Below are 24,874 nucleotides of genomic sequence, written 5' to 3' on the forward strand. Positions count from 1 at the left end.
TATTAATTAGAAACACACACAGGAGACAATAAAAAGAACAAACTTAAAATGTCAGCACTCGTATCAGCGGCCCACAAACCCAACCAGCCAATTATCACAGTCTCTGGTGTTGCTAAAAACATCCAGAAATTAAAAAATGCTTCAGATTTTCCTAATTGTAAACCAACCCACTATGTACTTCACACAGCAAACGGTGCATGGTGCATGGCCCACCCCAGCCTGATATGTCATGTTGCTAATTTCTTCTGAACACTGCATGAAAAATGCCACCGCCCTCCAGGTGCTGTTAAGCTGCCGCCTGTGGGAGTGAGAGTCTACCTAATGCTGCTGCTGTTCGTCTTTGGGTTTTCACCAGAACAGGAAATATTGCCTTTTAACAAAGTTGATAATGAAGGAGGGCCTCGTTAATAAAAAATCGAAATGGTTTTGATCTGGTTGCGACGTAGTAAAATGCTGGAAAACGTTGAAGAAGCTTTTGATACAAGAACTCTCTTGAATCAGTCTTTCAAACTCTGCAGCATCGTGTGAGTGAGCGATGAACTCGGCCTGAGAGCAGGTACGGTGGGGCAGGAGGGGGAAAAAAATAATAATTCATAACTCAGATTTTTGGCTGGCAGCTCCACCAGCAGTGGTTAGCACCTGAGAGAGCAGGTCATGCTTGTACGGCGCTGACATCACTATCCTCACACCACCACGGCGTCGTCTCCGCAGTTTAGGCTGGAGCTGATCAGCAGTGCAGAGCCTCACACTGTTCCCTGTCCACATCATTAAGTTTATTGCTTAGTGAGAGAAGTGCATATATTCAGAATGAAATCCTGTCCTTCAACCCCCTTCAGACAGCGACATGAAATGTTTCTAGCTGCTTTTTTTTTTTTTTTTGTTTTTGTGACATCTACGCTGTGAGAGCCAGTGCACAGTCCAGCAAATTAGGGGGGGTTAGATCCTTCAGGATTCTGCCCCCAGGTCAGACCAGGAGCAGCTCAGTGCAGCCAGATACAAAGTAACTGATGCCCCCCTGGAAAGGCACAAGCTGCAGAAAGTCTCTGCAAGTGTCGGACACAGAGTGGAAGAATAATGACGATCTCCCCGGAGCTGACAAAGTGGAAAAAATAAAATACTGTTCGTCCCGGACTAAAAAATAACCAAAAAGGATCTGAGTACATTTAGTGACGTGAACAAAACACCGATGTAGATGACAGACTGATAAAAGTGTTTTTATTTGAAATGAATCATTAGTTAAACTGAACGTAAAAAAAACAGCATGGAGGTTCCCCTGAGATGTCTGAATTACTGTAAAATGCATCAAAAAATAAAAACAATTTCCGTGGGCATGGCTCTCTGTCATCTGCGATTTCAAACAGCTCCTCAAAGGGTCCCAACATTTTACCAGTTTACAAGAAAAAAACATTTCAAGGATTAAAACCAATTAGGAAGGCAGGTATTCTGCAGAAATGCATAAATTTGTAATTAAAATATTCCGTTGGACCGAGTGCATCTTTTGTGATAACGGTTTCAGGAGCGCCGTGGTGCCTCCGAGAGTTACATGGCAAACATACCAGTCCGACAAATAAAAAGAAGAAGACCTTCATGGGGCTACAACCTCTACAGCCCCCAGTTCATCACAATCAACCAGCTATCCATTCTCAAGCAGCATGTCTGAATTATTCAAATAAAACGCCTCCTGCTGTGAAGCTTCTGCAGTACACTTTAACTCATTTTTAAAAAGGGAACTGGCCCTTCTCTTTTTTTTTTACGTTGAATCTATTTCCTCTACGACAGCCAACACAGTTTTGTGATGCGTGTGAGTGTTGCGTCTCCTTGCAGAGGCGCATAACATGAGGTGAGTTTGGTGTGACCTCTATCGTCATCACGGCTATGTCGACAACCACGGCTAACTTTGTGATTCAAATATTTGTTTCCAAGCATCTCTTCTAGTGGCTCCAGCCTGCCACACGTGCACACACACACACATTCACATGCACTCGCGCAAACACACACACACACGCGCACACACACACGCTAATGCAGGCTCAGTCAGATGAGAGTCTTCCTGACAGGAGGATGGTGGTGTAGGTGGGAAACACGGCGGGGTCCCTCACGGTCGCCCTCCCCGGCGCCCCCCGTGCTGCTGCTGCGTGTCGTCCTGCCGGCCTCGCTCACAGTTTGGCAGCCATGAAGTTGATGTGAGGCTTGACCAGAGGGAAGAGAGGCAGGCTCCTCTTGAATTCCGTCATGTCCTGCACCAACGTGGGCTGCAGAAACAAGAGGCGGCAGGTCAGAGCGTCATTCTGTCTGACGGCTTCAAAACACTCTGCTTCGTCTGTTCCTCTGAGGACAAAGTCCTCCATAAACAACATTTGATGCTGATAGCAAAAGGAGCTTCATTCAAATTGTTTCCATGGTAACTAGTTAAGGTAACCTGCACGGTCTTTGAGAAACACCTACAATGTGTTCACTCCGTGTTTGTATCAACAACAGCAGCTGCTAAATGTTTTTCATTTTGTTTTCTGTCAGAATGAACCAACTTTTCTCACAGCTCGACGTTTTCTCAGTTTGGCTTTCTGCAATGTGGCCACTGACAACAAGATGTCTGCACAACTGAACAGTGTCGTCAAAAATACTGATGTATCATTACATATGGATTCTGAGTATTTGAAATAGTTTCAATAGTCATTTTCCACAGTATAGATACATCAGTACCAGCTGACACACACACACCTCTTCTCTCTCTTCTGAATGCAGTCACTATTAAATTACCTTTAATGCTGTTGTGCTTAACAGACAGAAGACAAGCCTCTTTATATTTATCTTGTAATATAAATCTGAAATGTTATGCTGTTAATAGTGTCCATTTCCCCCTGTGATATCAAACCTTGATATTAGTCACAGTATTGTTTTCAAGTTAGAAATCTGACACGACAACCTCAAATACGACAACAGAGAATTCATTTGAGATGATGTACTTTCCCCGACCTGACCAGTTTCAACATTGTGTCTTTTGATACTGTCTTGACTTTCCTAACCTAAACCTGACACACATCAATGTAAAAGAGTAAAAACCTTAGTAAGGTCCTTAACTAGCTTGGCACTGTAGTTTTTAACAAATGTTACATAAAGAGGAAGATTCTGTGGAAGAAGCGTCTGTTGGGGACAATTTTCAGCTACAGCTCAGGGCTGAAACTAACAACTACTTTCATCACTCTATTATTATTCATTTTTATTTATTACTATTTTCACGGTTAGTCAATTAATCGTTGTTAAATAGATACACACGATAACACGATACCTGTTAGTAGGATCAATCCATTTCATAGTTGGTTTTGGCTTTTGCCTGTGATTAGTTAACAATATGTAAAACGCACATCACCAGACTTATCCTTTAAATTTCATTGTTTGGTATGAAGACAGTGAATCTCTTCTACCCACAAAAGTGCAGTATTGAAATACAATATGTAAAATCTTCTTTAACAAAGAATTCTGTCCAGAGAAAGACTCAAAGTATTTTCCTCTTTCCTTTTGTTTAAAGCAGTTTACTGTTGAATAAACACAGATGTGCTTTGTGCAGTTCAGCTGCAAATGTCATACAACAAAAATCTGAGTACGGTGAATGTGTCCCACTAGCTGGGAGAGCGGTCGGGTTAATGAATGTATAAGCATAATGAGAGAACATGACGATTACCTGTGGCAGGGAGGGAGCGGGGGCCAGGTTGACATCATTCTGAGCAGGGAACTCGCCAACTATTGGACCTGGTGAACACACACAGTGACGCACGGGTCAACCTGACACTGAATGAAGCCCATGAAACCAAGACATGAATATGGATACTCACAGGAGTCCATCTCTCTGGACAGGACGTGCACGGACACCTTGTGTCTCTTCGGGGCTTCAACGGTCAGCCGATCCTGCGGGGAGACAGACAGGCAGGTGATGCACGGAGGGTGACAGTGAACTTTGTTACAAACAGCAGTATTATTATAACTACAATCAGGAGCTTCATTCATTTTTTAAATGCCCGCAAGTAGTTTTTTGGGGGGAAAAGGACACATAATTCCATCAAAAAGAATAGTCACTGTGACTCATCGCTGTGTTGGCCTCGATGACCGTGTGTTTCTCACAGAGAGTCTGGGATGAGTTGTGACAGCCCTGTGGAGATTTAGCCACACAGTCGGGCCTCATCACTGTCTCTGGATGGAGGATTATATTAGACTGAAGATTTGGCTCGTCTGCAGTCAGACGGCGTCGACCCGGGCGACCAAAAATGAAAAAAAAAAAGAAAGAAAGAGAAGAAAATGCTTGTGCGATTGCAGCCGATATGACATTAGAAATGCATTAGGTTTATTCTGCATGGGGCCTGTAATGGTTTCTGCTAGGCTGAGATAATGCCAATTCTTTCAGCCGCTATGTGTCTTTGGCCCTTTATCCCCCTCGAAACAGGCTGGCTGGCTGTCATTACGGCTGCTGATATGCTGCGAGCGTCCTGTGTCAGTGTCACCTCCACAGCTATGAATAGAAGCAGGAGGAGATGAAAGCTGGGAGGGCAGACTGTATCCACTAAAACCATGTGTGTCCAGACACAGGCCCGCACACACACAAATTTAATAGATTTTTGTTGCCGTGACATTTTGTTTAAAGTTCTGTAAATAGCTTGTGTTCTTAACTGAGCTCCCCATTATTTAAGATCCATTAAAAACAATGCCTCAATTAATGCCTCAACAGCTGCTAGTGATAAATAAAAAATCTTATCAATGCTCTTTTATGGAGTGGCAGCCTCATGAAGACAGCCTTGTGACCTCAATGTGCTTATATAAGTTTATTTAATTGTATTCTGGAGCTTTCCACCTTCATAAGCAGACAGAGTCGCCCAGCTGTAATGTAACTGTGGTTTGGAGGTGTTCAAATGTCCTCTTTTTCAGTATGAACCTTAGCTTTCAAGCTTACATGGGTCTCTATAAAGTCCTTAAAGTTTTCAGTTAAAAATGGAAATTTGAACGTCCATGATACCAGAGCAGAGTGCTATATGATAAAAAGCTCCAGAGCAGCTAAATGGACCTCGTGTTTGGAGTGTTTTCTCGTGCCATTTCCAAGGTCAAGGATGAACTCTGAACCCCAAACAGCTGTCAAACATGCAGGTCAACTACCATTGCTTTGTTAAATAAGTATAAAATAATATAATATAATAAGTAAATAATCATGCCAACCAAACGTCTTGTCAATCTATGAATGACTCAGACTAAACATTTCATTTCTCGTCAGGTCATGATGATCAAATTGTAAGTTGATGTCAAAAAGTCAGGACATTTCTCAATGAAAGTGATGTAAACAGTGCCTTAAAAGTTCAGTTTAGGTTACGCCACTGTACGAAGGCATTAGATGTTAACAGGAAACCAGATTTGTATCATTACAATGTGTGTAGTATATGCAAATGAACAATTGTAAAATGGCACACAGAGCTCCCTGCTCATTTGCCAGCAAAAGTCTTTTACTGGCCCTAGGGCTTTTGTTCCAACTACAGATTGTACTTCGAGAGAGGGGTGGCCCACATATTTCAAATATATTTGCATCTTCCTACTGCATAAAGAATCCAGTTTTATGAAAAGACATAATATGTCTATACTTACTTTAACAGTAGACTGTAATTTAATCATTATAGAGCTGTGGATATTACATTTATCAGCAGACAGTTCAAATGTGCATTCAACAATGATTAAAGGACCTCTGAAAAATGTCATGACTTCTGCATGTCATAAAACGTGGGCTTATTGTTGTAATTTATGTAGCTGCCTCCTAATGACACCTCTGCTGTCGATACAGCATTAACAAGAGCTGTAAAGTACCACAGTTACAATCAAATGAGTCATCATTCAAGGCTGCTCAAACAGAACTGTGGCTGAACTAAATGCATGCAGGGAGTCGTTTTAGAAAAATCAAACGGTTCTTTCCATATTAAATGATGTGCTAGCATTCTTAAAGCTGGGATTTGTTTGGTGTTATTGGTTTTAACAAACACTCAGTACAACATGTGAAGATTAGAATATCTGATCTCCTAATTAAAAAAGAGAGGCTCCATCATCCCCACGTCTCTGTGCAGAGTCTGATGCATCTGTCAATGTTGTTTCTTACAATTTGGGGAAAATATTCTTTTAAAATAAAAATGAATATAATACACATAAGCAAAGTTTAAATTTAAAAAATACACGGCTCACTCTGTCAAATGTCTATATTTTAAGCCTGGAACCAAACCAACTATAAGATGAATCATGGCCATAAACATCTGATGAATGGTGCAGGACAGGACATCCCATAAACTACTACAAATTATTCCTTTCCAATGACGTTCAACTACCAGACACTACGCCGCCTGACTTGTAATGATTTTCACTCTGTTAAATGCTTTTCCTTTTTTTTTTCTACAATGCAGCATGTCAGAAAGAGAAATCACGGTTGCTTAATGGTAAATGTAAACGAGCTCCAGTGGTGACAGTAACCAACTAGCTGACATGGCTTTTGTGTGTGCAGTTAACATTTCCAGTCAGAAATGTTGCTGTTGCACTGTAGAATTGTGGGAAGTCTAGTGCTTATTCATGACATCACCAATAGCAATATTTTTCTTAAACGAAGGTTGACATCATACAGATTTACCAATATACCATCGTTTCACACTCTTGGATGGTTTACAACATTATGGCTAACAGTCGACATCCTTCATTCAGAATATGAACAAGATTTGCACTTCAGGAATCTCACTGTGAAGCTCTATTCAAGAGAAGAAACAACATATGACATAAAGTTGTACTACTTACTCTGTAGAAGTGCATAATGTTTTCTTTAGTCAACGTCTTCAGGTACGCCACTTCAATGTTATCTGTAATACAAAACATTAACATCAATACTGTACTGCTCAAACCCCAAGAAGAGCGTTTCAAAGAGGGGCTGGCCGGCACAAAATGTACATTTTAGCCCTGGTAGTGTTGTGTTAAAGGGAAATCCCAGTACTGTAAAACCTGGGCCCTATATTTACATGTTTTGATGTGTCAATGATTACTACCGCTCAAAGGTTTTTTAATCCCTAAACGTTACATCCGCTGAAGGCTTTTGCCACTGACATGCTGAGGTTATTACTCCAAGTATCAGACAGCATTAGAGAAACAATTCATACAGAGACACCCCTTTTTGTTAAATGATAAGATCCTTCCAGGAACCAGAACCATAAGTATTGTTCTAGCAGTCATTTCACAAAAAATAATCTAAACTAAAAAACTCATGCGAGGTGAGTTGTTGCAGGAAGGTGATGGTGAAAACGTGAGTCAGAGTTGAAGAAAAGAGTTTGGAGTTTACCTTGATGAACCGCCAGCAATAATGCATTTCCAAAGTCATGGCTGAATATTTAAACTGATTTTGACAATCTAGACGAGGCAACAACTGTGACAACTCACCCTGCAAATGTACGAGTCACACTTCTACATCTTTATTTCCGGTAACAACAAGGTTTCCCTCTGTAAGAATCCTTTGCATAATGTTGTCAGACACTTACAATAACAACCTCAGCTTGTCAGTGGCAAAATACTTTTAGTGTACGTAATTTGACTGTCAGGGTTGCCCCAAAGAATTACGGTGCCGCCGCTGCAGCAGCGTCACAGCTTCCGGCTGAGGTGATCTACTGGACTGATTCAAAAACTCTGTTGTAAGAATGAATCATTTACAAACTAAAATATGTTGATATCACCTTTAAGTTACAACCGACTGTTGTCAAAACTGTACCAATCATTTCCACTGCAGGCGGCCAATAGTTTCAGTTCATGTCTTAAATGCTTTACAACAGTGATTCATCAGAGTGAACGTTCAAAGTTCTTGTTGGCGGATAATAACGCAAATGAAAGCACAGAGGGTTCAAATAACTGTTACACAAGTGTGTTCAATTGCTGATATCTGAACTTGAGCTACCAATATTATTACCAAATTATATCATATTTAATAAGCATCTTTTTGCGCAGAATGTAATCAAACCCAACAATAACTGAATCAAGCAAAGAGAAACAATTAACCAAAAGCAGCTGTGTGGCACAGTTAGCCCCATGGAGCAGACTGTGTGTAAGTACTGACTAATGGTGTGTGTTGTATGTTATTCCGTGCCCTTGGCGTCTAGCGTGTTAGCTGCTCGCTCTCCTGACTCCCCTCCTCCACTAACGCTGCTAGTATCAGTAATCACCACCACTCCCTTGGCAGCCTTTCAGTGTTGCCATCACTCTCTCTGGGCTTTAGGCAGATTACCAGTGAATCAGGCCCATTACAATCCATTACGGCACTCAGGAGAGTGCTGCAAGAGAGAGGTGTGCTACGGCTGCAGATTATTTCAGGCTTTAAATCGATCCCAATTTGTGCAGCTCTAAGCAACATCCTGCTCACCTCTGGGACGGACCGAAATATTGATAACTCTCAAGAAGTCCTATTTGACATTAACACAAGATGTTTATAATAGCTGGCAGATCAGAAAGAGTTCTGGAATATATTTCAATATACTTAAAAAAAAAGTGCATTTGGCCATTGAAACCTATGCATAATTAGGAGTTAGCAGCGAGGTGAAGAGGACAGTTCGGAGGTCTCACCTCTGTCAAAATTATACTGCTGAGAGATGATCTCTCCCCAGTACTTGGCACACTCAGCAGACAGCTTCTTGGGCTTGTCCAGGCGGCGGATGGCAAGCGCCTGGATGTGTTTCTGGAAGGCTTCCTCGTTCATCTCCTCCACAGCCTTCTCCATGGTGCACAGGAAAGCCTCCACTCGGCTCTCAAGGTAGTGTGGTGCCTTCTCTGACTGGATGATGAAGCGCAGGCCTTGCACTCCGTTAGCCCGCCGGGGCCCACTGAACACAATGTAGCCTGGGGGGGTTAGAGAGAGAGGAAGACATGCGAGGGATCAGCACTAAGGACAGACAGGACAGACAGTAACTTTACAATAATAAACTCCTTCACTTCAGATTTTTAAGTGGTTTCAAAAACATTTTTCTTCTACTCTGTAATTAATCTTAAATCAGGCAATATTATTAGAGCAATACTTCCAGGGAAATGTGCTTCAGAGACTCAGTCAGTTCATTCCACAAGTTATTAAACATCATCTTGGCTGACGGTGCCTTAGAAACATCCCTTTCTGGTCCTTCTAGAGTAGAATCTAATTACTACATACAGCTTAAAGCTGCATAACACTCAAAGAAAAATCCCAGGATGAATATTCACCACTTGGTAGCAAAATTAAATACAACTACCAGAGTTTTGTCTTGTCTTAATATAGAGAATATTGAAAACAGTGTTGGAAAATGGTCCACATGATGTGTTCTGCATCCTCCGTTTGTGTTTGCTGGGCTCACCCAGCTGTTCTTTGGTTCTCAGTGTGTTGAAGCAGGGCTCCGAGATGATCTGACAGAACAGCTCCAGCAGCATGTTGTCGTTGGTGGTCTGCATGTCTGTCTGATAGTAGATCTCAATGCCACAGTTGTTGTGTACCTCGTTCCTCTGCTGGTAAACATACCAGCCACCTGAGAGGGACAGAACAATGTTTGTTTTTTATTTTTTCTGTACTCTACATCATACAAAGCAAACACATTTCCTTGGATGTGCAAGCAGAAAGAAAAGGCTGAGCTCCTGTCCTGGGCCTGGAAAAATATTACATAATATTAATATAACCCAACTGAAGAAGCAGACATGCATTTTGAATATATGGAACAAATAATGCAAGACAGAAGGATAACGTAAGCATTTACATTTATGTAATGGTGTGTGTGTAGATTTAATTTGGATTATAAAGCCTGTAAAAGCTCAAACGGTTCTGTCATGACAGGTCTGCACTGAGATATGATGGTAAAGACCACCTGAGGTAGTTTTAGGTCTCATATTATAGAAAGCAACATATCCAAGTCTTTTTTTGATTACAAAGCAAAGTCTAGGTGCCACATAAATACTGTGAAAGTATCGAAACTGAATTTCCCCGACCTTGCTGTACACCTCTATATAATCCACTTTAAATGACGATACCTGTATGCATAATCTGGTCTTTCAAAAACGTCAATGCTGCCTGAAGTACAGGCTGCAGAAAAACTGGTGAGCAATTGTTATTCCTGAGCACTTTGCTTAAGGCATAGATATACAGTGAAACAGGAAAGTTCACACAGAGGACAACGTTGACACTCTCCAGAAAGGCGGAGACATCCCGCTGGATGCCAACATTGTGATTTTTTTTTGCTGAGTGGTTCCAAATTGGTCTCCTCTTGCCTTTCATCTGCGCTTGAAATTTTCTTTGGCGCAGAACGTCGAGAGGAGCCATCCATTGTAGGAGACGGAAAACTGGATCCCGTTACGCTCAGCTTCAGTTTGTTTGAGTCCACTGTGATCAAGTTCACTTTGAATGGAGGACGGGTTGTAGCTGGGTAATGCAGGTACCTTTACGTACACGCTGACGGGGCACTTTGGCTCCGTGCTCAGGGAGTGTCATGTCCACAATCCTCAACATCTCCTCTGCCATTCATCTCAGCACACCAGAAGTTTTACTCAAGTTTAAATAAAAGGAAACTGTTTAGGGCAGATAAGCTCTTTGATTAATCACAGCACTAAGGAGAAGTGTGGACATTTTCAGGCTTGGATGTCACTGTGTATTTTGTTCTGTCACAGCATGTTAAATCTCAGACTGACAGTGTGGCATTAGCTAGCTTTCAGTCAACTCAGAACAACCGTGACAGATTAAATACCACAGACTTAGAGATGGAAGCGCATATTTACTGACACAATGGCTAATTGCACATTTTACTACTTTAAATGCCCAATCAATAATTTTGTTCCCATATGAATGACAGGCATGCCAGTATTTCACGTCTTACAGGAAACAATAACAACTTCAGCTTTAGATTTAGTTGTTTTTCAGTGTTACCTCTTGTATTAAAAAGCTTGTCAATCAATTTGAGAGTAATCGCAGGCTATGAAAATAGTCTATAATTCTGATTGCATCTGGATCACATAGTGCCTTTAACAAAGATGAATGAGTAACTGGACAGATTTATGTGAAGTATCCGCTCTAAAGCTTTCAGCTCTGAGAATAATAACGTGTTTCTTGGATAGCCTGTCAGCCAGTCAGTCACTCCACAAGCCAAAATTGTGTTTACATCCTTTACGTCCTTCTGCAGCACTTCTGTTCTATGTCCGACTGACAGTCTGGAGCCAGGCCTGGAAAATCCCTCGGTGAGACACAGGATGTCTCCAGGTGGCCGTGTGCAGCTCTGGTTTTCCTCTCTACATCATTCGACCCTGCTAATGTAATCAAAAAGGCAGTGCAGGTGCTTTGCTTGCCGTGTGTGCGTTCGTCTTTGAGCTGAGGGGAAGGTGTGTACATATTTTGCCCAGTGACTTCAATTTCCACTGAGTGACTATTATGTTCCTCGGTGGGAAATGAGGGATGTTGAATTTAATCAGGTCAAAATGAACGCAACATGGCATCACTGATGACGAGGGCAAGAGCACTGGGAATGGACTTTTCTGCATGGTCGCCGTGGAGACAGACATGACTGGCAGATGATGATTACGAGTGCTTAACTGCAGTGCTTGTGTGTGCGGGTTGCGGGGGCGTGCAGGACCTACCGTCTGGAACCTGAACCTCTCTGTAGCGAATCAGTTGGCTCGGGAGGAGGGGCTTTGTGTGAGCGTGCTCGATGAGCGTGTCCTCCACCATTTGTATCATGCCAAGAGCAGACTAGAGAGATGCCAGACAGAAAACATTTGAGTCCACAAAAACAGTATCTTTAAAGGAAAATTCTACTAGTACACTTCTGATGTTTTGCTTCCTCCAGGAAATTATAATTTATCTATTTATTTTCCGTTACCCACACTTTCCCTCAACCTGGCTCCTATTCCAGTTAGTAATTTTCTCTGTACATTACCCAGAATTGCTTCTGACATTCCCCACCATGCTGCATTAGCTGCTGGTTCTACCCCAGCAGAATTAAGTTATCTTGACATTGGACCTTTTATACCCTCAAGGTGGATTGCAAATTGATGCTACACTTGAGTAGGCATCGCTTTCTCAACCTTCACCTATAAATTGCAGTCAAACTAGCTTCATAAGGCATCTTCAATGTGTATTTTCCCCCTTCATTTACTTGTCACTCTGATAGTTTTGCAGACCTCACTGTGGACACTTTTCAGTATTCGTTTATTTTTTATTTTTAAATCAGCTGAAAATACTTCTGTGGGTTATCCTGAGCAGAAAAGTCTCAGTAGCAGATTTATCACAGAACCTCTATGATAAATCCAAAACCACCAGGGCTTACATTTGGGAAACCTTGGGGATTTTTGTCATTTTGATTAATGAGACTTTAAATGTACTGAGAGGTAAAAATAAAAATCAACTATGCAGCCAACTTCACTGCAGTTTGTAGACTCAGCAGTGTCACAGCCATAGGTGTTATACATCCATTTGGAATGTGTAAATATATGTTCGGGTGAGTATATGGGAAGACTGCTAACAAGGGATTCAAAGGTTTCTGGGTCGGGGAAAAAGTTAGTGGTTCTGGAGAATTAAGTTTCATTATTTAAATATGAGGGAAGAGGAACCATATGGTAATAGATTTAGCTTTCTTGCTACAAAACAAGAAGGTAATAGAAGCTACATCACCTATGGATTCTTTTTAAATCAATGTTTTATAGTCATACTGTATGTTCTAACCCTCCGATTGGCCTGCTTTGCCAACATTTCTACATTAAAGTTTCTCATCAAAACATGACCCCCTGATTCCTCGTCTATCATACAGCCTCATATTACAACTCAATGAATAATTTGCTAATGATTTTAAACTTAAAATGCCATTGAAAACAGTAGAAAGACGACACATTTATTGTTTAACCTCATCAACTTCATTGATTTATCTATGCTTATTCTGAATTTGATGTTTCATTTGGTGATGTTGGGACAGAAGCAGAAATCAGAGCAGGCTACATCAGGAGTTAAAAAACAGATAAAGTAAGGCGAAAGGCTCTGTCGTTCACAAGCAAGGAGGCAGCTAGGTTAACTACTGAATATAAACATGACTGTATAAAGGATATTACTACATGCGCTCAAGAAGACTTCATAATGCTGTTGTCGGTAAATGCAGGTTGTTTGCAAATTGCATTTTGTTTTTATAAGTTTAACACAGCATCCCAACTTCTTTTTTCTTTTTTTGTGTGAGACTTTTCTACCAAACTACTTGGTCAGTTCTTGCAGAGCAAGACTGCAGCTCCATGATGACAAAATGGATCATTGCTCCCGCTAGTGACTCCAATTCTCTCTCCACCAGACTGTGACGCTGTCATCATTACATGGTGTAAGACGGCTGCTGCGACAGCTCAGACAGCATATAAAGTGCGACTTTATCGCAGGATCTCATAAGAGTTTTTCGACAATATTCTCTGTGATACCATCGGAGTGACAGATAATGGCTGGAGGTGACTCAAAAGTTGTCTGGGAATAAAAAGTGCAATATTCACTGAGAAAGAGGCATCAACATATATGACAAAACTTAGAGCATTTTCAAGTGAAAGCTGCACTATTGTGGGTACAGCTAACAAAATTCAAACTCCCTCGGCTGGCAATGAAAATAGTGTGACAAACCTCTTTGGTGATGTTGCCATGAAGAAGGGCTTCAATATGTAACCGTGACAACAGCTGAGGTATGAAGGCCTTGAGGCGTGGGAGAGTTACATCTGGAATACAGATCACAGACAACAACAATCAATCACAGAGCAATTTCCCAAGCTGTTATCAGGAGTGAATCAGGTAAAAAACAGCAGAATAACTGCTGTTTCATCGTTCAGTATTCCTGTCACGAACAAGACAACAGTGGTCGTACGTTAGACAGTCGTGCAAGCCTGGTAAAACACACTTACACATTCAGTTACACACACAAGAATCAAGTCTGTCTCGATGGGCTGGCCAATCTAAATTCAAGCAACGTCTGACCCAGATTCAAGCATGAGCTACTACAGGGATACACACACAATTTATTTAAATGATTGTTTGACCGCAACACCAACACCCACACACACACCCACACACACACACACACACACACCCACACCCACACCCCCACACACACACACCCACACACACACACACACACACACACACACACACACACACAGAAAGAAGAGGCTGAAAGTGTCTCATAGACCCCAGACAGGGGACAGCAGGAGGATAAGGGCACTGATAAGGGAACAAGAGGTGGTAATTGGAGGCCCCAGTGACTGGGCTGCAGGCTTTGACCCTGCAGGTTAATTGAGTCTCATGTGAATCAGAGGACTGTCTGTGTAAGCCCCGTGGTAAAAATATAACAATCTGCCCTTCAGGATCCAGACTGGCACTGCAGCGAGGAAAGACTGCAGCTAGGGAGGCATCTGCTGGAGGACAGCCTCAGCATTCAAATGAGGATTTAAAGAGGAAAACACAAGAGGAGAAGAGACCTTAAGTGAGAAAGAGGAGCCCCTTGTTGACTGTAAGCCAAACTCCTTGAAACTTTAACCCAGCAAGTCACGCCTATGAAACTGCGGAATAGTGACATTTCTTACAGCCGTATGTTTTGTAACTAGCTACATCTCCCAAGCTTGACAATGCATTTACTCTGTAGTTCAGCGAACTCAGTTTGGCTCACAGTAGAAAGAGGCTACCAAGGCACAAGGGCTGGGACTCTGAGACAGAAGTAACTAAAGAAAGTGAGAGATAAGGAGCAGCATCTCACCATCCAGAGCCTCTCTGAGCTCATCTTTGGTCCAGGCAACCTCAGTCATTAGTAGACGGAGGTAGTACATGGCGTGCTGGTGAGGCTGCTCGGCTCTGAAGTTATTCAAAGACCTCATGTACTGCAGGGAGAGAGAAGGCAAAGTCAGTTCAACTTCAACACTTGAACTGGATTTTTAAAAAAAGAAGTACTGTATGTCAAAGCTACTGTAGAGCAAGAAAATGTGTGTAACTTTACTGCTCTTGTGTAGTGAGGTGAGGTAAAGGGTTAAAGTTCTGCTGCACAAAACGCATCATGTCATTTGTTCGATAGATCATGACTCATAACTTTGTGCCGATGATGGAGTTGCATTCAGAGCTTACCGCCTCTTTGATGATGTCAAAGCGCTTCTCATCTATCTCAAAGGTGGCCATCTTCTCAATGATCTTCTTCAGCAAGATGTCCTGTTTGTCATTGTAACCTTTAACAGACAGCTGCGGAAGACAGTGACAGAGCACAGGTGGCACATCATCAACAAACAGAAAGATCACACTGTAGTTTCATTTGTTGATTTGAAGGTTCTGACCTTTTAATTTATAATATGTGACTCAGTACTGTAATTACTGGCTGACCAAATGCTTGTCAAGTAAAGTCCATCCCTCCCACGCTTAGGATGAGTCACCATCACGACAGCAAATGTCACAAAATATGTAACAGCACCACTATATTTGCCTAAAATGTTGATGACTAAAAAGGGGGAGGAATAAAAAAGATTCCCATTGACCACAAAGTTAAAAAGGGAAACAAAAGGCTGATCTATAACAGGAATAATCACTGAAACATCTCCTGCAGTACAAACATTTCACTGTGTTCTTTCAGGGCATCAGAGCAGACCTAAGTGGTTGATGATAAAGTTTTTCGATGCAAATGAGCATTATAAAAATGGAAAAGAACACTCAAGGTTATTTAAAGCCTCTACTTTGCAATGTCATCCATTCCTTATGGCCCTTCATGATTCAGCAAAACCTCCAGCTACATGGCTACACTCTCACACTCATCCCATTCCTCCCCACGCGCTGTCGCCAGGTCCCTATGGTGACACACGTTAAAAGTAATCTCCCCTAACATCATTAACCTTGACAAACACCCGGCCAGCCGCACCAATACTGCTGACTCGGATCAATTTCATACAGGCCATCACACAGCTACACGGGCAGTGTGTCGAGTGACTGTCTTTAATGACACACCACAATCATGAATTCACTGGTGAGAGGAAGCTAATGAATGCAGGTTAGTAGGTCATATGACAGAGGGTGCAGAGCGTTGGTGCAGAAGTTAGAAAGCTTGAAAGGACAGAGAACATCACCACCGCAAACCAGTTTCATTCAGATGTAGGTTGGATTAAATCTTTGAGACACACACACACAGTTGAGAAAACTGCTGCATTCATAAATTGGGGTAACAAAGATGAGTCGCTCCTTGCCATTCCAGAAAAAAGACTTGCAACATACTTTGTTTACTAGCATCAGCTGAAATGGGACTAAATACGTCAGAGAATCTGTATCCGTTGACTTTATTCTTCATGTCTTATGCTTTTTGATATAAGAACTGTATGAGACACACACTGCCTTAATACATTACCCCCTGGCTCCAGGGTACAACTATTTTGGTCGCACATGTGCCTAAAAATCTGTCAAGTGCAACTAAAAATTTCCATTGGTTGCAGCAGTGTGGTTGATATTCAGCAGGTCGAATTTAAAAAATGTATACAAATATTTCAACATCAACTGGGCGTGTAGATAGTTGCCTTTGGCTAATAAACACACTTTCCATAAATTATTATGTCATTTATTTTGCCAGCTCTTATAGTCTTTGGTTTTAACAGTTCAAACTTTATTATATCATTTCATGGTTTTTATAACAACCCAAATAATACCTGAGGTTGATTATTCAATATCAGCATTTTGTAACTTTATTTTAACAAATAAGATTAGCACACTTTCTTGTTGTATGTGCTGTTATCTAAATGAAGAAAAGATAATTACTTTTAACAGTCATTTACATAATTAGTTAAGAAATTAAATTAAAATGTATTGTTAGATGCACCTAAATTATGTGCTGGTGCAACGTAAGCACACCAGTGTAACCAATATATAAAATAAATCAGAAGTGAATCGGTGATATCAGTTCAGTTCATTGTACACTGAACGTCTGCACAGAGTTTTAAATTTGTCTGCTGTACAAACATGAGGGCCTAAATGAAAACCCATATATTTGGTTGATTTACTCAAAAACTTTTCTTGAAAAAGTCTTCCGACAATGGAAAATCTGAACGCGTTTCCTCTTCTCTTGTGAAATCTAACAGATTCTCTCAAACACAAGACTTTGAGGGGAATGTACTCAGTTAAGTGACACATTAAGTTAGTGTCTGCAGAAGCAAGCAAGAGTTTTCCTATAAATCCTTCAGGTTGGACAAACAGGACACACAGCACTTCACTTAATCAAATGGAGCGTAGAAAACCAAGCCATTTCCACACTCTGCCAAAGCCTCAAATGGACCCTTCATTGGCACCCCCACTTCCCTTCAGACTTCAAACGGCTTACTTACGAGGATGGCATTCATCCCCGAGGCTATGCCATACACCAGCCCGGCCAGGCGGGCTGCATATGTATACTCTTTTAAATCATCCTTCAGTAACCTGAGTAACAAGTAGGTCATGTTGCAGTGGAGGGGATCTGCGTATAGGTAGCGACTAATGGAAGAAATGGAAAAAAAAGAAAAAATACATGTTTGTTGGGAATGAGGGGGTAGTCAAAAGAAATTTAAAAAAAACACAATACAATGCAAGTTTGAGAAGACTGATAAGAAGAGTATGTATATGCAGCCTCATGACCAGCTTTTAGACAGCTATATTCTTTGGAAGACTCGTGCCATCACCGTCTTCACCTGATGTGAAGTACAGGTGTGCATTTAAAACTAATACGGAGAAGAAATGACGATGACTCGATGTGCCTGACAACATGAGAAAATAAGCACATTAGTTAAGGTTTTCGCGGTAGGTGGGTGAGTATAGAGGGAAAAGGGACTGATGAAGAATGAAGAGGAAGATGCAGGTAATACATAGGCTAGACCAGCCAGGTCTGGGTCGGAAGGTTTTTGCAAAAAATTAGCATTTTTTTAAAACTGCGGGGGTGGGGATAAAGTCAAATTGTCAAGTCTTTTGACAGTACAAACCTTCCAATCTGCCCCTACAGATGGCTTAAAATTACCTGTCAACCCAGGCCTGGCTGAGCCACAGTAGCCAAGTCTGAGGATGATAAGAGGTCCGGGACGTAAACGTTTGGGATGCAGCATGAGGGCGATGCGGAGTGAATACTTACATACATCCCATAGACGGTATTTTGGAGGTCATAGTTCAACCCAGCTAGCTCGGCTGCATATGCATACTCGTTGAGGGAGTCCTTGAGGAGCTCCAGGTATAAATATGCCATGTTACAATGCAATGGGTCCACATAAGCAAACGGGCTGTAGAGAAAATGGCAGTGGTCAAACACAGCATAGAAACAGTGTAGAGATATGGGTCTCTACATCGTAGGAGCTGAAGGGACTACAAGTATCGTACAGTACACGATTATACACACTACTGGTGTGGTATCTGACATGTTACAGTTTATTACAACCTACTAATACAGTTGAATTATAGTCCCACCTAGAATGGTTTGGGTGTATTTAAGTTGTTGACTAAATCAATCTATCCCAGTCTGTCACAGCTTTTATAGTCGTATCTTCTGTGTGACACACACAAACACTGGAACAGCCTACCAAGTTATTATGGCCTCCTCGTCAATTATAGCAACACTGGAAAAGCAAGCAGGTGCTCGTTTTCTTTTCCCATCTTTAAATTATGAACTGTTTGAAACTGTGAACATATTTTAAAAAAAATCCGGTATTGGAGTCTGTACCGAACATGTGTTCTTACAATTGGAGAAAGATTGGTAAGATTTGTAGACCAGGGTGTCTATTTAGCACTACAGTGCTTGGCAGAATTTGGATAATATTTTGATGAATTGTTCTGCCCTGGAAATGGCCTTATAAAAAGATCAAATGTTCAACTTCGAGTAGATTTAGAAATATAGTGTTAACTACAGGGCCGTAGTCTTGAGATTTGCTTTTCTCCTACATTCCTATTCCTGCCTTCATCTTAGAGGTGAGATCTTTTCTGATCTGGTCTGATTTGATGTGCTGCTGGCGTTGTAAAGTTAAGTTACTGTTAATTAAAATGTATTTACTTCAGCTGCTTTTATTGATTTACTGAGTAGGACCATGTGTCCAAAGTTCCAGCACAAAGGTTCAGAGCTAGTTACGCACCTGAAGAACTCAAAGTTCAGGCATGCCTTGGGCAGGAAGAACTTGTCGTCCTGCTTGAACCACACCTTGCTCATAGCAGTGTCCTGGAAGAAATGAACACAACACACAGGCAGCTTTTATTGTCATTTCATTAGAAGTCCATTCTGTGCAAAGATAGTCGTTTGCAGTCCCCGGAAATGCCAACGAAGGCACACTTCAGCTACACACCACAAGCAGATAGTGTTCAACATAAATTAAACAAATTTACTTTGATATCAGATTAGCATATGTTCTTTTAGCAATAAAACAGAAAAGACACAGGCTTTTAATCAGTCTTTCCTTCAGAGAACAGAATATGTGCACTGTCGTTAACAGCATAGCGCCTCTGATCTTGAAACAATGGTAACAACAGTACTAAATGCTTTATGTCTCGGTCACAATACCTTATTATCATATGAAAGCATAACAGAAGTTTTCAACAATATGCAGTTATGGAGGGATTGTCCAGTGCAGTTGGAAAATGCAGAGTGACAATACTTTGATGATAGAGCTGCACAGCAAAAACACTTGCCTTGATTGAAGTGGGGACTGATGGAGAGTCTTTCTCAAGAGGGTAGATCTCAAAGTTGGTTGGGATGAACTCGTTTTTCATGGGTAATTTGAACTTGCCGTTCACGTCTGCACTGGCCCATTTCTGAAACACAGGAAGACAGTGAGCAAGCAGTGCCTTATAAAAAAACGTAGCCAGTAATCATACAGTCATCACAAAGCAGAAAAAAGGACTCCCAGTGTGATTTGACTGGAGCACTGTGACTGCAGTGATTCACCTCAATGGTCGCGTCAGTGATGGCCTCCTGTTTGTACTGCGTGCCATACCACTCCTCTGTCTTGTCGGTTTGCCCTTCAAATGACTTTGACACGACTGCAACTCTGGAGAGAAAAAAAATCTTACATCACATGGATACCAAAACGTCTCTGTCAGAACTGATTAGGTACTCTGAGTTTGTAACCACAGCACAAGATGAAATGTGAGTGCTTTTCTATTAGCATTGCATTTGGATCACATTTGAGGCAGTGGAGATCCATCAACATGTCTGCCTCTAACCAATGAGCCATGTTTAGAATTCCTATACGCGCCCAGTCGGCTGCATTAAGAGTGTGCTTCACTGGCACCTCAACAATTATTCAATCACAAAGTGGCAGGTAGGTTCCCGTTTGTAAAAAAAACAACAAAAAAAAACAACTAGAACTCAGTTTAAAAACAATGTGTATGACTTAAGTTTCTAGACCTTCAATGATGCAAACCCACTTACTATAACTTCACTTACAGCCTCTGGACCGAGATTGATACGTAAGAAAACACAGTCGTGAATTCAAAGTAACTTTGGCAAATCCCCAAGGTTAAATAGCCACTTCAGTAAAGGAAGAGACTGGCATGCAAACTGCCGGGGTCGGCCAATGAGGGGATGCAATCTCATCCTTGGTAAGCATTAAGGGATGGACCGGTTACAAGTCTGCACTTTGCTTGACACAAGTAGCATCCCATAAAATGAGTGAGTGTTAAAGCTACACTACGTAAGACTCCAAGGTGGGCTGAAACAGAGAAGATTGTGCAATTCCCCCTCAGATGTCAGACATTTGTCACATAGGAGATTATGAATTGCATATAAACAGTCAAAGAGAAAACAGCCTCATTCTACCGACATGGCTGAACCTCTTCAACTTCACAAATGACATCATTTAAGCTATAAAAGGTTTACCAATATCATTTTAGCTTATCACCTAGGGAGACAACAGACAATATTAAGGCACATAACTCTACTTTAACACAAAATAGTATCCAACAGGCCAACATCCTTAAACAACATGGGACATGTATAACGAGCTAGAAAACATTTCATATTGGCCAAATTGTTTATGCAAAAATCCTGTGAGACTACCAGCATTTCCAATGCAGAGAGCAAAACTTTTTAATGTATTCCTGAGCACACACATCCCTCTCCTGGTGTTACAAACTGAACCTCTGAGGCTACAGAGATAATCAAATCTGTGAAGTTGTCTGGCATTTCTTTTCAAGGCACAAAATTGAAAAGTCATTTCATCCAAATATCAAAAGCAGACCAACAGCACTTTGTTGCAGCTGGCAGACAACAAAAATGATTTATTATCTGAATTTATTATCTTCCATATTATTATCATCCTCTTATTATCTATCACAGATGCAGCAAACTCCCTGAGGGATTTGTTCGGTGTTGTGCACAAATGCACACATTACAGCCTAGTCCACACATGCGCAGGTTTTTTAAAACGGGGTTTTAAAAGTTTTAAAACAAAAACAATCTCCATCCAGACAAGCCTGTTATCACCATTTCAGAAATAATCTTCGGCCATACAAAACACACCTGAAAACACATAGTGCATGATCATTCACATAAACTGGGTATGCTTGTGCCAGTGTAAACAGGAAGGAGATTGTATACTGTGGTTGGTTGCATAGTTACAGAAAATACTATGTATTATTTTTACTTAAGACGTAAACACTAAAAACAGAGTTTCTGAATATCTACACCATGGTAGTTTTCGAAAAGGCCCCTCCTTAGTGACCTAAAATGCTGTTGACATGTGTACCAAAGGCCGAAACACAACACAACAAACTATGTTTAAAGAAATATCTGTGTACATGTGGACAGAGCCTCCATGTATATACAGTAAGGCTCGCTCACAATGCATCTATTTATCAATAACACTAACACTGAAAAAAACAAATAGGTGTACACAATATACTGTAAATAATGTTACAATGATTTGCACTAATCACTTATTCAACATTTCAGTTGCTGTCTGAAGCTGCACTTCACTTGTGGTGTGTTACAGAGACATTAGCCTAATGCTAGTGTTATCTCTGTTATACTTAGGAATATGAATAGATAAAAAGATTGTTATGGCATGTGCATGGGTGACATCAGAGACTGATGTTCTCATACTGACCTGACATGTTCTGGTCTCAACTTATCCAGCACCATCTCGATCAGATCTGGCCTGAAGTCCTCTAAAAGGTACTCTGCTGCTAGAACCTCTTCAAGAGGGTAGTACTGTAACACACAGAGCAGCAAGCTGTTAGGATTGTTCTGTACATTTGTGGTAAAGTACAAATAATTAAAATCTTGACTGCCACTCGAGTGGACTGACATATCATCAACAGTTTAAAATAACTGAATCAAAGCCTGAAAACTGTTAAGAGAATAAGCATTATCTACTTGAGGCTGGCTGCAACAGGCAAACAACATCTGTGGAACATAATTTTCTAACTTTCTAACTGGGCCTCTGCAAAATCTCAATTCTCTCAATACAGAATCAACAGCAGCAGCAGGCAGCCTGATGACGACAGCAGGCTGAAACACAATGGCCTGCACTGTGTCTCCCTGGAAACAACCTTTGCAGATGGAGGGGGACCTACGTGTAGTAAACCAGCAACTTTAGAGGTGTAGCCACGGGGTCGCTCCTTGTCCTTGAACCTGAAGGCCACTTTGTTTAAATCCTACAGAGAGAGAGAGACACAGGTGGATCCATTCAACACATGGACATACATTTATAAGGTGAAACTACACAAGATGCAATCTGTGTTATTGTAATCCCTTAAGGAAATTGTTTTTGTAAATGTTACAGTGTAGCATAGAAAATAAATACTATCCAGCTTCATTTGACTTGGCTACATTCAGCAGATAAGATTGTGAAAATAATGGGCAGGTTTGAATCCATCAGTCTATTCTGTCAGTGTTGCTCTATTAGTTCATTCACTAACTAGGAATATGTAGGTCACGTTTTCCCTGCCCCTCTGGCTGACTACACATTAATTACCTTGCACTCCTCAAACACCCACTCCTGCGGTCCCTCAGTGCGCAGTGTCTGGATGTACTGGAACATGTGGAAGATGATGTCCTCAACGTGCACTGCAGTGACACATGCTTTCATTTAATTTCCTCGGACCACAGCAGGGAGCAATCACATGCAAAGCACATCAGCAGATGGTGAATGAACTCCAGTACAGGTTCTACTTACAAAGGCCCTCCTCGGTCAGGTCAACATTGATGATGAAGAACATGAATCCTTTGGCTCCTTCTTTTTGCCCTCCAACAAGCGTGTTCACCCAGCCTTAAAAATAATAATCATGGTCGTTTTCAGTAGACATTTCCTTTAATTTTAAGATTGAAAATTTAACATTTTATAGTGCGTCTTGATTGGTAAAGCGTTTCTCAGCTAGTAAAGTGTATAATGGTGTGCGGTGGCTCTACCTTCTATGGTTGAATAGTTAATTAGAAGATGGTACATACCCTGATTTTTGTTATTATTTTATATTCCATGTTACATTTATAAAGTTCGGAGATGATGATCATGCCATACATACATTATACTTAAAGCTTGTTTTTCACCTTCTTGGGGCTTCACTTCATGTCCTACCTTTAGATTTTAGCTCAGATAACAAACTTCCAGGTCCCTCATGACCAATCAGATGTCCCAGATAATGTCCTGGGTTGGATTTGTAGTACTTCTGCAGGTCCGGGATGGGGAAAGTTACATAGAGGTTCCTGATGTCTTTAATGGGCACTACTTTGTAGAATTGCTGTGAGAGAACAAAACAGACAAAAATAAATTGTTGTTGCTTGTTACGTGGGAAAAGTCATTCATATGATATTTTCAGTGCCAGAATGTTGAAAATATTTTTAAAAATATATTATAATATATAACAAATAAATTAATAAATTGTATCTCATTAAAACACTGGTAATGGTTTTATACTGCTGTAAAAGTGTAAAGAGTAGACTGTAAAGTGTGAGAAACGCAGGTGAGATAAGTAACTGGCTCACCCTGAGGTGTTCTTCCTGGAATGGGTGCTCAGGAAATTCTGGGATAGGCACGTTCTTGTTCTCCACTTCTCCAAACAGCTTAACCACCATGGAGGTCAACTCATCTAATGATTCTGTAGGTAAAGAGAAAAAAAAATAAAGTTTATAAATGTATTACATAATCAGCTTAGACTTACTTTAAAGTTATTACACAACAAGTTGTTCATATGAGTACAATGACAACCAAATTAACTTGAGTGTTGAACTCGTAATATTAACCGGATCTTTGACTGCACTCAATTAACAAACCATAAACCAACTAAACCAATCAACTGAATTGATAAATACTTTTCAAGATGCACACCACTGTTCAACTCCCATGTTGTTTTGACCAATAAAAGCAGAAGAAAGCTCAATAAACATTCAGCAGTAACTGAGCAACTGGAACAATAATCATGTAAGGATGTGCTTATGAGCAATTCTGTCAGAAAGCATCTCTTACAATTCAAGGTTTGGCACAATATACATTTCAGCTTAATGTAATAAGACCTTTACAAAGAAACACTGTATACAAGAGGATTGACAAAATTATTCATTTAAATAACTTTAAAATATAAAAGGTGGTAAATGGCACCCTAACATCAATAAACTACTACCAGTCATTCTAAGATATCGGTGTTATTAATATAATGACCATAAAAATGTAAGCCCGTCTTTCAGAGACCCACCTGGATTTATTTTAACAAATGCAATATCTGCTTCAGCTTATTGGGAAATATTAACTGTCCTTCAACACAGACACTCTTATGGTTGGCAAAACAGGAAGACGGTGCTGTTCTTACCACAAAGGAAGCAGAGGTCTGTCACAATGACATAGCATCACAAAGGTTGAGAGAAGTTAAAGGTCAATTTTTTAAATTAATTAAATCAATTAATTCCACCATGTTAGCAAA

General features: G+C 40.8%; 1 protein-coding gene across 3 annotated transcripts in view; it reads right to left on the reverse strand.

Moving 5' to 3' along the window:
- Window positions 1-1,198: 1,198 nt before the first annotated feature.
- ide (insulin-degrading enzyme) overlaps window positions 1,199-24,874 on the reverse strand; it is a 29,266-nt gene continuing 5,590 nt past the window's right edge. For 2 of the 3 annotated variants that reach the window (XM_084376547.1, XM_084376549.1), the window contains 20 exons: window positions 23,943-24,055; window positions 23,536-23,698; window positions 23,137-23,229; window positions 22,936-23,027; window positions 22,535-22,615; window positions 22,066-22,169; window positions 19,905-20,007; window positions 19,649-19,771; window positions 19,099-19,181; window positions 18,111-18,255; window positions 15,113-15,223; window positions 14,751-14,871; window positions 13,628-13,719; window positions 11,620-11,731; window positions 9,363-9,530; window positions 8,605-8,877; window positions 6,802-6,863; window positions 3,831-3,903; window positions 3,680-3,747; window positions 1,199-2,252 (listed from right to left, as the gene is read on the reverse strand). In XM_084376547.1, the coding sequence (XP_084232673.1) occupies window positions 2,157-2,252; window positions 3,680-3,747; window positions 3,831-3,903; window positions 6,802-6,863; window positions 8,605-8,877; window positions 9,363-9,530; window positions 11,620-11,731; window positions 13,628-13,719; window positions 14,751-14,871; window positions 15,113-15,223; window positions 18,111-18,255; window positions 19,099-19,181; window positions 19,649-19,771; window positions 19,905-20,007; window positions 22,066-22,169; window positions 22,535-22,615; window positions 22,936-23,027; window positions 23,137-23,229; window positions 23,536-23,698; window positions 23,943-24,055 (2,276 nt within the window). In that variant the 3' untranslated portion in view covers window positions 1,199-2,156. Of the gene's footprint in view, window positions 2,253-3,679; window positions 3,748-3,830; window positions 3,904-6,801; window positions 6,864-8,604; window positions 8,878-9,362; window positions 9,531-11,619; window positions 11,732-13,627; window positions 13,720-14,750; window positions 14,872-15,112; window positions 15,224-17,337; window positions 17,483-18,110; window positions 18,256-19,098; window positions 19,182-19,648; window positions 19,772-19,904; window positions 20,008-22,065; window positions 22,170-22,534; window positions 22,616-22,935; window positions 23,028-23,136; window positions 23,230-23,535; window positions 23,699-23,942; window positions 24,056-24,874 lie in introns of all 3 variants that reach the window. The other variant, XM_084376548.1, reaches the window with a different exon arrangement.

Source organism: Pagrus pagrus (assembly GCF_965226575.1).
Source record: "Pagrus pagrus genome assembly, chromosome: 15".
In the NCBI taxonomy this organism is placed as follows: domain Eukaryota; kingdom Metazoa; phylum Chordata; class Actinopteri; order Spariformes; family Sparidae; genus Pagrus; species Pagrus pagrus.